General features: G+C 40.1%; 1 protein-coding gene across 9 annotated transcripts in view; it reads right to left on the bottom strand.

The window, feature by feature from the left end:
- FTO (FTO alpha-ketoglutarate dependent dioxygenase) overlaps positions 1–14,671 on the bottom strand; it is a 404,215-nt gene that overhangs the window by 278,353 nt on the left and 111,191 nt on the right. For 5 of the 9 annotated variants that reach the window (XM_009430806.5, XM_024349837.3, XM_016929851.4 and 2 more), the window contains exon 3: positions 4,560–5,217. In XM_009430806.5, the coding sequence (XP_009429081.2) occupies positions 4,560–5,217 (658 nt within the window). The remainder of the gene's footprint in view (positions 1–4,559; positions 5,218–14,671) is intronic. The other 4 variants (XM_510968.7, XM_054668404.2, XM_054668402.2 and 1 more) reach the window with 1 other exon arrangement.

The following is a 14,671-nucleotide window of genomic DNA, read 5'->3' as shown; positions in this document are numbered from 1 at the left end:
CATCCTTAAGGGGATGCAATTTTTCCCAAATCAAAGACATGAATGGAAATCCTAGAATTCCAAGAACATTATTGCAAAGTCTCTACTTTCCAGCCTATCACATGCTCAACAGGAAACATGGATCGGTTTCTTCCTTTTGTGAGCCTTCCTGGGTTTTGGATTTTTGTTTGTTTGTTCGTTTGTTTTGAGACGGAATCTCACTCTGTCGCCCAGGCTGGAGTACGGTGGTGCAATCTCAGCTCACTGCAACCTCTGCCTCCCAGGTTCAAGCAATTCTACTGCCTCAGCCTCCCGAGTAGCTGGGACTACAGGTGCGCACCACCATGCCCAGCTTATTTTTGTATTTCTAAGAGACAAGGTTTCACCATGTTGGCCAGGCTAGTCTTGAACTCCTGACCTTGTGATCCACCTGCCTTGGTCTCCCAAAGTGCTGGGATTACAGTTGTGAGCCTCCGCGCCCAGCTGCCTTCCTGGCTCCTTGTGGGAGGTCTGGAAAATAATGTCAAGAATATGCAATACTTGGCACTAGTTTAAAATCTTAAGAATTGCTTTTCTTTCTAGAAAGACAATTTCACAGAAAATGTTTCCTTCCAAACAAAGAAACAAAAATGGTAGCCAATAGTTACTGTTGATCTAAGTGATGTTTCTGAAGGTGTTCCAGTCAAAGAACAAGGTGCTGGACCATATTAAACATTGGGTTTTAATGCCTTCCCCGCTAAAGTTCGTTTTTTATAGCTAGGAGTAACAAGCAATTGCCAGCAAAGCTGGAATAGGAAAATCAAATATTCTGCCTATTTACATATGGTTCCCCGAAGCCATTCCTGATTAAAAATTGTACCATTTCAATCTTCCTACTGGAGATATCTATTAACTAGAACGGCATGTGAAAGCCAATGAATTTAGTATATAATTACACGTATCCTATACAAATTACTTCTCAATGACCTCTACTCATGAAAATAAACCAAAGAGGGATGACTGGCTCATTATAAATCTACAAGAAGATTTCCCTGGGAAAAGGTATTGAGAGCAGAGTCTTGAAAGATCTTAAGCTTCAACTGAATTTAATTTCAGCAGGAAGCAATCACTTCTGTATCTGAATTCCCAGTGCATTTTACGTGAACCTCTCCAGTGGCAAGGAACACTTTCCAACTTAAATCCCTGCTCTTGTCACTAAGTAGCAATGTGACCTTGGCCAAGCCACTTCCCTTCTCGGTGTTTTCATTTGTAAAATGAAAGGCTAGAATCAAGTGATTTGAAAAGTCTCTTTCAAACCCAATGTTTCATCATTTCATAATCATAATCACGAGAGCCCACCTATTACCTCCCTATTACCTCAAAGTGAGAAAGCCATTGATTTATCTTTGGAGTTCCCATACTGTCTAGAACAGCTCATTGACAAACAAGTTCAAGGACACAGAAAAAAATACAATTCTCTGAAGTGTCCACTCTCTGTGACCTCCTTAAGCCCTTCTCAACCTCAACCAAAGTTTTAAACCAAATGATTCTCTTCAAGTCCACCTTTGCCATAGTTCTGGCATTCTGCCAAGGATTATAAGACCAGAAAACTAAACAGATATCACTTGTCACTTAGAAGACATGCGCCCACCATAGAGTTTCAAGGCACATGCTTTGTACACCATCTGACCCAGAGCCACATGCTTTGTACGCCGTCTGACACACAGCCAGACACCTACAGAAAGGTTCCGTTTCAACGAATAAGATAATCCGATGCATTCCAATCATCTGAGAGTATGTGCTGGAAAGCTACAGCAGATGTGGGTGAGAAGTAAAGCTGGAGAAAGGAAGACACCAGGACCTGCAAGAAAAAGCAAGTGGAACGTCCCCTTAACCTTTCCAGAAGGTGGACATTTTAAAAATCCAAGTCCCTGGCCGGGCGCAGTGGCTCACACCTGTAATCTCAGCACTTTGGGAGACCGAGGCATGCAGATCACGAGGTCAGGAGTTTGAGACCAGCCTGGCTAGCATGGTGAAACCCCGTCTCTACTAAAATTATAAAAAATTAGCCAGGAGTAGTGGTGCATGCCTGTAATCCCAGCTACTCGGGAAGCTGAGGCAGGAGAATCACTTGAACCCAGGAGGCGGAGCTTGCAGTGAGCCGAGATCGTGCCACTGCACTCCGGCCTGGGAGATAGAGCAATACTCTGTCTCAAAAAATTAAAAAAGTAAAATAATAAAATAAAATCCCTGAGACGGCTACACTGCTGGGATAAGAAACACCTGCTCATAATGCACATAGCCTTAGGTGTTAAGATTCTGAAGCCTGGATATTTGTCCTCAAATCCTAACTCTGCTAATTACTTGCTGCATCACCATGAACAAGTTAATCAACCTTCTGTGACTCAGTTTCCTCATCTGTAAAATGAGGATAGCAATAGTACTTCATTACTATTTTGTTCTTTGAATTGTTGGGAAGACAAATTGAGTTAATGCATGTAAAATGCTTATAACAGCATGTAGCACGTAGTAGGTGCTCAATAAATGAGCATTCCCAGTATTGCTATTATTATTAGATGGAGTTCTGAGAATTTCTGCAGTTAAGAGAACAAAGGAGGCCAGGCATGGTGGCTCAAGCCTGTAATCCCAGCACTTTGGGAGGCCGAGGCGGGCGGATCACGAGATCAGAAGATTGAGACCACGGTGAAACCCCGTCTCTACTAAAAATACAAAAAATTAGCCGGGCGTGGTGGCGGGCGCCTGTAGTCCCAGCTACTTGGGAGGCTGAGGCAGGAGAATGGCGTGAACCTGGGAGGCGGAGCTTGCAGTGAGTGGAGATCGCACCACTGCACTCCAGCCTGGGCGACAGAGCGAGACCCCGTCTCAAAAGAAAAAAAGAAAAAAAAGAGAACAAAAGAGTTTGCACACCGCTCTTACAGATTCAAATTCTACAGTTCCCTCTTTAAGTACCAACATTTCTATATTTATATGTAATTTATATTTGTATACTTTGTCAGTCTTAATTACTCCTGAGCATAGAAACTATTCATTAGACATTTAAATTCCTTTCTGAAAGATATTCTAGGTTTCAAAAACTACTTGATCACCCACGCGAAGGGAGTACAATAGGACTATTAAACTGGAGGGCTGAGAGTAATTGGGAGCACAAAGACATCTTTGTAGAGCTTTGTACTATCACATACCGCTGCTTCAGGTTTGGAGAGTTGTCTCCTTAAGAAAGAAACTAACTCCATTGTTCGTTCACATCAGAGTTCTTGGATGTGATAGTTCTTAAATCCCTGGCAAGTCCTTATTAAAGATCAGAGGATCTCCGTTCTTTCCATTAGGACAGCATTAAATCCCTTCAAGCGATTTTCTTAGGTCAGCATCATTATTTGAGATGCCAGAGAAAGTGGTGAAATTTCCAAATGCTAAACTAGTTCCTTGTTTCAGACTGAAGACATAAGATAAAGTTAGAAAAAATATTAGTAGTTCTGAGGAAATTTTTGAGACTGGGAAATTGTAAGAAATTTAAAGAGTACTTTAAAGATCTTTTTTTTCTTAAATCTCTTTTCCAAAACAGTCATTTTACTAAACAAATAACAACAACAAACAAAAATCCAATCAAATAACTAGAGTTGTCAGAAAATAATGACCCTGGAAAGTTCCAGTCATTCCCTGATGGGATATCCAGAATTCTGGTTTTCCAAACATCTTTCAGTAAATCAGACAGGAGAGCTAATACTATGTCTTGTATCCCTTTGCCAAATAATCAGACACAAAAGAAAGTCAACAGAGGTCATGCTCTCCTCCATCTGTTCAACTACCATTTTTGTAATTCTATTCTAAGGAAAAATGAGGGCCATAAACACACAGAAACAATAATAGAAGAAGACAAATGTGGGTGGGCTACTAAGAGGTAGCCTACGATCTGTTTCAGGGGGATTATACATCAGAAAATGCAAGAACAAGTCTACCACAGCCACCCAACAAGGTCTAAAACTGCAGAATTGGGTAAAGGGCTAGGGAGTTTCCTGAAAATAGAGCACTGTCTGCTTACAAAACCTACCTCAACTGCTTCTGGCAAGGAAGGACAGTAGTTACAAACTATATGAAGCCAAGAACAAGTCCATATTTGACAAATCACACCCATCAAGATAGTGATGTCAACCATAATAAAATATTTTGGCAGGTCTGGAAATGTGCACCTGTGGGAACCTGGAAAGATTTGACAGATTTTTGTTCTCCCAGCTCTTTATCAGCAAGTTAATTATAGCAACTGTACAATCTCCTCTGAGCTGTAGAGAAGACAGTCGGCTGTATGAAACCAAGAGGCTGCTCTCCTGGGCACACGAGAGACAAATGACAGTAGTGCTTACGTGCGAAAATATTCTGAGTACAGTATAACAATGAGCCAGCTAGCATGGCTAGATGAGAAAGAGGCATATTCTGCAGACATATAGGTGTGACAAGACTAAAAAGGACACATGATACACACACACGCATGTGCATGTACACACGCAAGCACACATGCAAACATGTTCATGTATATGCGTGTATATCTCCAGAGCCTAAACAACTCGGGTCATATTATTACATACAGGGCTGCTTTTTCCAAGAGCAGACTGTACCTTCACAGCTATAACTGTACACTGCCACCGCTGACCTGTCCACCAGATTTTCATCATGATGCCAGCTCACTGCCATTTTCCCCATGCCAAAATAAGGTTCCTCTTTCAGGTATGGCATTTTCTGAGGATCCATGAAATTCAGCAAAGTTACGTTGTATGCTGCTCTGCTCTTAATGTCCACTTCATCTTGTCCGTTGTAGGATGACCCCATCCCAACCCTGGGGAAATCTGCAGACATACACAGTGGCACAGCATCCTCATTAGCCTTCTCTTTGGCAGCAAGTTCTTCCAAAGCCTGGATGGTTTCTATCTGCAGGTAGTCATTGAGCTTGAGGAAGGTCTCACAAGCAGCGGCTATTTCAGCCTCGGTGTGTTTTATATTAGACCCTTTCACTGGCCAGGGGACCGTAAAGAGCCTGGTGTTCAGGTACTTGTAGGTGCAGCCTGGATTACCAATGAGGATGCGAGATACCGGAGTGAGCAGATCTTTGCCTTGGATCCTAACCAGGTCCTGAAATAAGCAGCCATGCTTGTGCAGTGTGAGAAAGGCTTCTTGAACCTCTTTATGGAGCTCCTCAGATACACTGCTGGCTTCTCGGAGAATTAGTTTAGGATATTTCAGCTGCCACTAAAACAAAACCAAAGCAAAAACAGACGTTGATATATAGCTACAATTGTATTATTTCCAAAGGTGTGTTTCTTTGTAAGCATTTGGGGAGTTGTGGGGGGACTACCTGGTGGCTATTTCTACATAGGAGTCACATCTTCCTAGCCCAAAACAGAAAACCAAATAAAACAAATGTCATCAAACTCTACAGTCAAGATTTTCAAGTTCAAGCTCAAATTACTAACAATCTTTAATAAAAAACAAAAAATAATAATGTGGGTCCTGATACACCAGGATTACTCTGTGACCACTTTTTCTCACCCTAAATCTCAACACCATCTTATTAACTGTTTATTATCTAAAATATTTATTAAGTGCTTACTACGTACCAGGTACTGTTGTAAGTTACTTGTGTGCATTAGCTCATTTTAACTCTATGCATAGTATTATTATCTCCAGTTTATAGATGAGACCACTGAAACACAGAGACATTAATTTGACCAAAGACATTAATTTGCCCAAAGTCACACAGCTGGCAAATATTGGAGCTGGAATTTAAAGCCCCTGGACACCAACCCCTGGCTTCCAGGGCATGAGTTCTTAACCATGAGAATGCATTGTCTCAATAAATGACAAACTGGTTTCTGCTTAACACTTTCACAAAAAGAGAACTCACTTCTCTTCAGGAGTTAGACATTAAGTTCCATGAACACAGAAGCCATGGCAATTTTGCTCATGACTATAATATGAGTGCCCAGAATTTACTCAGTAAATGGTAAAGGAATGAATAAATGGATTCGCGCATGGATGAATGAGGTATTATTACATTGCAATTCTAGAAAGTTCTAATAATTCTACTGGTGTCACTGGAGGAGAGTAATATTAGTCAATTCCCTTCCCTAATACAGAAATACATGGAATGATTAATGTAGGTTAGGGCTGCATTAGCTTTTCGGCTACCACTTTCCTTAGTACTTGGCATGTCAATCGGTGTCAGGCTGGAGTTTCCTGATTCTGTATAATGCAACTGATTTATTTGTAACCAAATCACAGGATTTTACATTTACCTCTGTAACGTTTGATCTGATTTGTTCCTCCCTAGTTTTAGGCTGTCTTAAAGAAAGAGTCAGACATGATCAACACATTAACCTGTCCTCCCTGTGTTGTGTTGCCCACCATTGTTAAGATACCTTCCTTCTCTGTCTTCATTTAGTAATTACCATTCACATGATAGGCAGGGCAAGACCAATATTCTTCCATACATTTTTTTTCATGCAGCATCTGTTTATTGAGCACCTACCACCAGATGGAAACAAGGTCCCTGTTCTCACAAAGCTTTCTACCAAATCAAGTAAATAAATAAAGAAAAGCAACCCCAAATTGTGTTAAGTACTAAGACAGAAACAAACCAGTAGGAAATCTTATTAGAACAGGAAGAATTCTCTAAGGAGACGGGATTTAAGCTGAGATCTTCAGGAAAAGAAGGCACCAGAAATATGACAAGCCAGAGAAAGTGCTTCCCAGAAAGACAGACCAGAGAAGCCAAAGGCACTCAGGAAAAAGACCAACCTATTCTAGGGACAAAAAAAGGCTTGTTTTACTAGAGCACAAGAGCCAAAGACAGAGTGACATGCTACGAGGAGGCAGAGGAAGGCGGAGGCCAGATCACACATAGCCCTAGAGGTCGTGGTAAGGAATCTGGAGCTAACTCTAGATGCACTGGAGGATGTAGAAGGGAGAAAAATAACTTGATTTACATCTTATACAATCGCTGTTAGTTATAATATCAGGCACAGATTGGAAAGAGGCACATGTGAGCGTGGAATGTGCTATTACAATCATCTGGAAGAAAAGTGATGATGGTCTGGACTAAAATAGAGACAGAGATAAGTGGACAGATGAAATACATACGTTGTAGGTAGAACAAAAGGATGTGCTTATGAATTAGATGTAAGGGATAAAAAAAGATATAAGTCTTTTGGGGTTTTTTGGGTTTTTTTGAGATGGCATTTCGCTCTTGTTGCCCAGGCTAGAGTGCAATGGCATGATCTTGGCTCACTGCAACCTCCACTCCTGGGTTCAAGTGATTCTCCTGCCTCAGCCTCCCGAGTAGCTGAGATTACAGGCATGCGCCACCACACCTGGCTAATTTTGTATTTTTAGTAGAGACGGGGTTTCTCCCTGTTGCTCAGGATAGAAGTTAAGAATACATTCCAGATTTCTGGATTTAACAACTAAATAAACAATTTACTATTCTGTGAAATAAGGAAAACTGAGGCAAAAGAGAAATAGTAGAAAGAAGAAAAGGGGGAAATGAAGAGTTCACTGTAGAGCTGCAGCCTTGAAGATACCTATGAAACCTCCAGGTGAAAATATGGTGGGCGGGGGGAGGGGAATTGGATGTACACATCTGGAGCTCAGAAGAGAAAGCAGGGCAGAGGAACGCAATGTGGGAGTGATCAGCACACAGCTTGGTTTTAAAGGCCTAGAAATGAATGAGATCACCTAGGGAAACAGTACAAATATCAAAAGGAGACCAAAGCTATTTCCTGAGTCGCAGCAGAAGCCTCAACAAAGGAGAACCAGCAGAGTGTATTATTGCAGAAGCTAAAAGAGGAGAGCATTTCTAGAAGGACGGGGTACTCAACTATGTCACCTGACACTGAGAGGCCAAGTGAGATGAAGACAGATGATCCAGTAGATTTGGCTGCATGAAAATCACTGATGGCAATGACACGAGCAATCTCAGTAGAGTGCTGGGGGTGAAAGTCAGATTGGAGTAGGCGAAGATGGAATGAAAGAGGAGGAAGTGAGATGGCATGTAGAGATGTCTCTGAATGGTTCTGCTATGAAGGGGAGTAGAAAAATGGAGCTTTTGATAAAGAAGAAGACTAGACTAAGGGAAAATCTCTAATGATGGAAGACACTAGAGAACCCAGAGTTTCTCAGTACACTCATGAGAATGATACAAGAGAAAGAGGCTGATGATGCAGAGAGAGCGAATAATCAAAGAAGTCGAGACCTTGAGTGTCTAGAGCAGTAGCCCCCAAGTCAGGTATGCAAGGATTTGTAAGGCCATCTGGAAGAGTGGTGGGGCACAGGGGAGAGGTAGAACTGCTTTATTTTTAATACAAAATGAAAGAACTCAAGCATTATTAAAATATGTATGCCTATATATATACACACACATATACACACAAATAGGTTTAATATGAATATTATTATAAAACAGACACAAGTACATGAGTACTACCACCAGCACACTACTGGTGGTGTGCTGGAGTCAGTCCACACTGGCTCATGAGAGCCCACTGTGTGCATCTCTTTCCAACTGCACATTCAGTAACACCATGACAGTGGCCTGTAACTGTCCATAGTGAGAGTATTTACACTGCGGAAATCAAAAAACACTAAAAATCAAGGCTGGTTCTTTCCCCCTACAGGCCGCTTGTTAAACATTTTCTAGGATGTCACTGTATGTGCTTATCTACTGATAAGAGTATGTGATCAAAAATATTTGGATAGGAGAGAAGATACTTCTTATATTGGAATAGGCTAGAAGGAGAAAGAAGGTATGAATTCAGATAGGATGATAAATGTAATAATAGTAGGCAGATGAGTACGTTCTAGGGTTTCTTTTGGAGGGGTGGTAGTTAGAGAATGCTCTGACTTTCTCCATGAAGTTAAGGTGAATCACTAGCTAAGAATGTATGCTGGTCATTAGAGCTGTTTGCCAAATAGTTCTGGATTCCTCCTCTGCCACCCAGCTTTTTGGGCCCAGTGTAAAATTACACTTCCTGGTCCCCTCATGATGGATGAAACATGGGATTACTTCTGTCCAGTGAAAAATGATGGCCATCCCTTCCAGCCTGGAACATGTCATTGTCACTGCAAGACCCTCCAGCATACTCTGCACCCCTCTGCCACAGCAACCAGCTGGTGGCTGCTTGGATCTCTGAGCTACTTTAATGGGTAGTGACTCTGTGCCAACCCACAAATGATACATAAAATGGACAAGAAATATTATTGTGTGGAGCCACTGAGATTTGAGAGTTATCAGTTACTATAGCATAATCTAGCCTGTTCTGAATGAGGCAGAGTGCAGGAGATATTATAGAAGACATGCAGAAAGTGGGAGGAAGTATGCAGAAGAAAAATGAATGAGTCAAGTCTGAATGTGAAAAAATGACTTTACTAGGTAAGTGTGGTAGGACTGCCCTGCTTCTCAAAATGCCTATCTGAGGTGTTGACCATGAATTGAAAGTGACAAAGAGAAGACTCATGTGGCATACCACTATGGATTGTCATTGAGATTGTCAGGGATCCATTAAGGATTGAGCTTCCATATTTTAGTTATCCCCATTGGAAAACAGAAACAGTGATATCGTACTTTCTATTTACATAGCTTATGAAGAAAGCAATGCAATCCTGTAGGCAGAGACCAAATATTCTGAAGCCATGAGCAGCAACTCTAATTCTATCACTATACTGGTTACTTTCTAAGCAAGTCCCTGAGGCCCCAGTATACTCAAAGCAATGATGAAGAAGTGATGAAGAAGGTAATTTCTTCACACTGTCTTAACACCTCCAGTACTCTCTGAATGGTCCTTAGTATAAAATAATAAAGAAAAGTATGGTAATTCCCAAGAACTCTGTTTCTGAACACACTCCCCTCTGGGACTAAGAAAGGAATACTGAAAATAATGCACTCATATGCACAAACGCCTGCCCGCCCCCCATTAAAATTTTGCTGCCCTTGTTCAACATACACTGGGTCTCAACACTGTATAAGATATATTTAATATGGGGAAATTATAACCCTATAGACCAGGAAAACCACAAAACCACAAAAATATCATCTGTAAATACCTTGACATAAAAAACAGCATAAAAAGAAAATAATGGCATGGGAAAATATTCCATTTTTTTCCCACTCAGATCATGTCCCCTTTCTCTCTGACCATATGTGTTTCTATTCCTGCAGTCCTCAAGTGTCCAGCTCTTAAATACTTCCCCCAGGCTCCTCCCCCAACTCCACACCTGGATGGTCCTTCCCATCCCTGGGTCATTTTCTCATAGAAACCTTTCCTGAATCTCCACCCTCAAATAGGTGCCCTCTGTTATCACTCCACACACTTTACTTCTCTTTCGTAGCACTTATCTATTTGTAACTATATTTATTTAAACTATTATTAGTTTAATAATCTGCCCTGTAAGATCACAAGCTCCTAAAAGAAGATAGTACTAGTGGCCTGGAGCGGTAGCTTACACCTGTAATCCCACTACTTTGGGAGGCCGAGGCAGGTGGATCATCTGATGTCAGGAGCTCGAGACCAGCCTGGCCGACAAGGTAAAACCCTGTTTCTACTAAAAATACAAAAAACTAGCTGGGCGTGGTGGCAGGCATCTGTAATCCCAGCTACTTAGGAGGCTGAAGCAGGAGAATCACCTGAACCCGGGAGGTAGAGGTTACAGTGAGCCGAGATCACACCACTGCACTCCAGCCTGGGTGACAGAGCGAGACTCCATCTCAAAAAAAAAAAAAGAAGAAGAAGAAAATAGCATTAGTACCTGTTATAGCCACAGCACTTGGTTCCACATAAGTGCTCAAGACTCCTTTCTAAGAATAAAAGCTTTAAAAGACTGAAGCAGATGAGTGGAGATCTTGGCTGGGGTAGGAAAGAAAACTAAATGTAAAGAGGCATGAGAGATCTTTTTGGGGTGCTAAAAATGTTCTAAAACTATTGTGATGATGGTTGTATGCCTCTGGAAATTTACCAAAAATCACTGAATTGTACAATTTCAAAACGTGCATTTTATGGTATGTAAATTATACACATATACAGTTAATCAATAAACGTTTTGAAAAAGAAGATTGATAGATGTGAATATCTGAAAATTTAAATTTTTGTATAAAATAAATCATAAAATTAAAAGGCAAACAAACTGGAAAAAAAAAGTACAACCTATATGGCAGGAATGCAGAACCATTAATGCAGAACCATGAAAAATTTAAATACACACACACACAAACACACATATTCACAAGCAAATTAACAGAGAAGCCTCTTAGCACATAAAAAAATTAACTGCCTGGGCGTGGTGGCTCACACCTGTAATCCCAGCACTTTGGGAGACTCAGGCGGGTGTATTGCTTGAGCTGACGAGCTCGAGACTAGCCTGGGCAACAAGGTGAAACCCCCTCTCTACTAACAATACAAAAAAATTAGCCAGGTGTGGTGGCATGCACCTGTGGTCCCAGCTACTTGGGCAGCTGAGGTGGAAGGATGGCTTGAGCCCAGGAAGTGGAAGCTGAAGTGAGCCTAAGTCTGGGCCACAGAGTGAGACCCCATTTCAAAGATAGATAAATAAATAAATATTAACTGTATCAAAGTTGGAAAATATGTAATTTGTATTAAATTATACTTAAATTAGTTATTGTCTATCAAATTTGCATTAAAACATTTTATAATAGTAATACATATTGTTGATAATGGCAAAATTCAATATTCTGATAGCGTGCAATTAGGAATGCAAATTGCTTAAGGCCAATTGGACAAGATCTATCAGAACTTAAATATGCCCATATCTTTTCATGCCGTTATTCTACTTTTAGGAATTTGTCATAAGGAAGTTATTAAACACACCAAGATTATAAGAATATTCATCATACTGCTATTGATAATAATTAAAAACTGAAAACCACCAAAATGCCCAAGAAGGGTTTAGAAGGGAAAATGGTACAACCACGCGATGGAATATTAAAGTAACAAACTTAACTGTTTGGAAGTCAGTAGGAAACTATACTCATAGAAGAAATTAGTAACAAGATAGACAAGAGATCTCAGTTTCATTAAAAGAAAAACAGTACATATGTAAAAGCTCACAGAAAAAAAAAAAATTGGAGAAAAAGATAGCCAAAAGTTTATGGTGGTTATCCCTGAGTAACGTACTTGAGCATCATTTTGATTTCTTCTTTAGACATCTATATTATTTTCAAATTTCCCAAAATAAATGTAAAATATTTTTAATCAGAAAAATCAGAGTGAAGATGCTGCACTAAAAAAATTCTTAATTTTCATGACATTTCTTATATTTGCCAAGAGATTCTTTCTGATGGCTCTAAATGGTCAAAAATCTTCAAGAGAACTTCTGGTACTATTTAAATCTGTTGTTCAAGACTGAGGAATTTTCAGTCTACCACAGTGAAAACAAATAATAATAACTGGCTAATTTTGTCACTATCTCAAAGAAAATGTAAGAGAAAAAAATCCCAACCTAAATGCCCTCTTTTATTGTTTATAAAGTAATTAAATTAGTGCCTGACACATAAACGTACTATGAAGCATTTGTTCAATTTTTCTTTAAAAAAAAAAAAAAAGAACAAGTAACTTTGGAGAAGAAGTGAACATTAAGTAATTTAATATTAATTCATTCTGTCAAACAAATAAGTTCACTTTCCATTTTGGACAGGTACATGTAGAACATCAGATATCACACAATAATTTGGAACAGCTGTTGGCAGATTTTCAAATATGCTAGGCTTTTTTTCATTTAATCCCATTAGAGTTTTTTCCAATGAGTATGCAGTCATGAAATTTATATTAGCAGTTGTCTGGTCACATACTGTATTTCTTGAGATTCACAAATGATCCTGTGGCATAAATGATGATTATATAGTTTAATAAGTATTTGGAAAGGTATTTTAGATATAAAATGCCAGCATGCCAGGCCTTTGTCAATGGCTGAAAGATGTGGAAAGCTAAGCTCTCTGGAGATCAGGCTTCATTTTCTGTCTATTTTAAGCCATTATATAAAAATTCTACCTTTTCCTCCCATATCAAGAGATGCTTCTGAAAGATTTCATCACACAGGGAAGTCAGACATGGTTCTTAAACAAGATACCAGTTTACCAGAGGCTCACTTAAATGAAGCCCAGTGGAACTCAACCTTGGGTAGAGAGAAAAAAAAATTTAAATATTCAAGTAACTTGGGAAATACCCTTCACTTAGAAGTACTAGAATATTCTGATTTTAGAGGAGTGTATTTCTAATCTAGCTGTTAGATTTTGCTCCTAACACTTTCTATTTTGCACTCAGCAATTTGCACCCTATCACTCATTTTCTATATAATTTTTGTTGTAAAATGCTTGCGACTTGGCAGCGATCTGATGACTAACGGGCTAAACACTCGTCTGACCCAGACTCTGTCTGCATGATGCAAACTAGAACTCCAGAAAGGATACACTTCTGGAGTCACTGTTCAGACTCTGCCACAGCTATCACAAGACTTGAGGTAACATGTGCTTTGCTACAAAATGACACAGAGATCTTCGTTCATTCATTCATTCATTCAATACTTCATTTCATTTTGTTTATTTAACATTTCTCAAATACTTCCTATGTACCAGGCACTGTATAAAGTGCCAGACATACAAGGATTAAAAGAAGATAGGTCCTATTTGACAGCATCTCATAATTTAACAGTATAGACCAAAATGGAAACCAAAAGAGAAGAATGTCCTACAATAGAAGTGTGAGTATACTGCTATGGGAGCAGGGAATAATTAGGAAGGAAAAGCTGGAAAACCCTTAGGTACTGAATACATATGTATTGAGCACATACTATTTGCAAAGCACTTGGGTGCTGAGAATATGGAAGAGAGCGAAACGTCTATTTTCTCTCTAGAAGCTCATGTCCTAGCAAGGTGAGCCAGACATTAAGCATATAAATAAGTAAAATATACGGTATTTTAGATGATGATAAGTCTACGGGGCAAAATAAAGCCGAGAAAGTAGGATAGGGAGTGCTGGGGTAAGTATGCCTACTTTCCACAGGGTGGTAAGGGAAGGCCTCTAGATACAGTGACATCAGAGCAGAAGAAAGCAAGAAATAAGGATACAATATCTGCAGATGCCTGGGGGGATGAGAGAGTTCCAGGTTGAGGGAACATTCAGTGCAAAGGCCTTGGGGCAGGAGTGAGCTTGGTTTATTCCAGGAAGAGTAAAGTGCCAGAATAGGAAGAAAAGTGTGAGGGGGGTGGGGAGTGGGCAGGGGCAGGAAATGAGGTGAGGGAAGCAGTTAGGAACCCAAGCATGTAGAGCTTTGTGGGTGCATGTCAGGTCCTAGGCTGATGGGAAGCTATTCAAGGGCTTTGAGCAAGAAAGTGTAATGAGCTGATTTATGTTTTCAAAGCTCATTCCGGATGCTGTGTTAAACTAGACCAGGGGAAGGAGGCAGAACCAGTCAGGAGGCTGTTGCAACAGAGATGATGGCAGTTTTGGCCACGGTGTAAGAAGCAGAGGTGGTGAGAAGCAGTCAGATTTTTCATACATTTTAGAACAAAAGGGATTTTCTAAAGCCTTCATAGAATATGTAGTGTTTAAGTAAAGTCTTTAAGAGTAGATGCTCACCAGACAGAAAAGGGAAGAGAGTACTAGTGGGCACAAAGGCAAGGAAGGATAAGAGGGCACAG

Source organism: Pan troglodytes, chromosome 18 (genome assembly GCF_028858775.2).
Source record: "Pan troglodytes isolate AG18354 chromosome 18, NHGRI_mPanTro3-v2.0_pri, whole genome shotgun sequence".
NCBI lineage: Eukaryota > Metazoa > Chordata > Mammalia > Primates > Hominidae > Pan > Pan troglodytes.
Note: the sequence above shows the minus strand (reverse complement) of the source record. Positions and strands in the feature narration are given on the sequence as shown.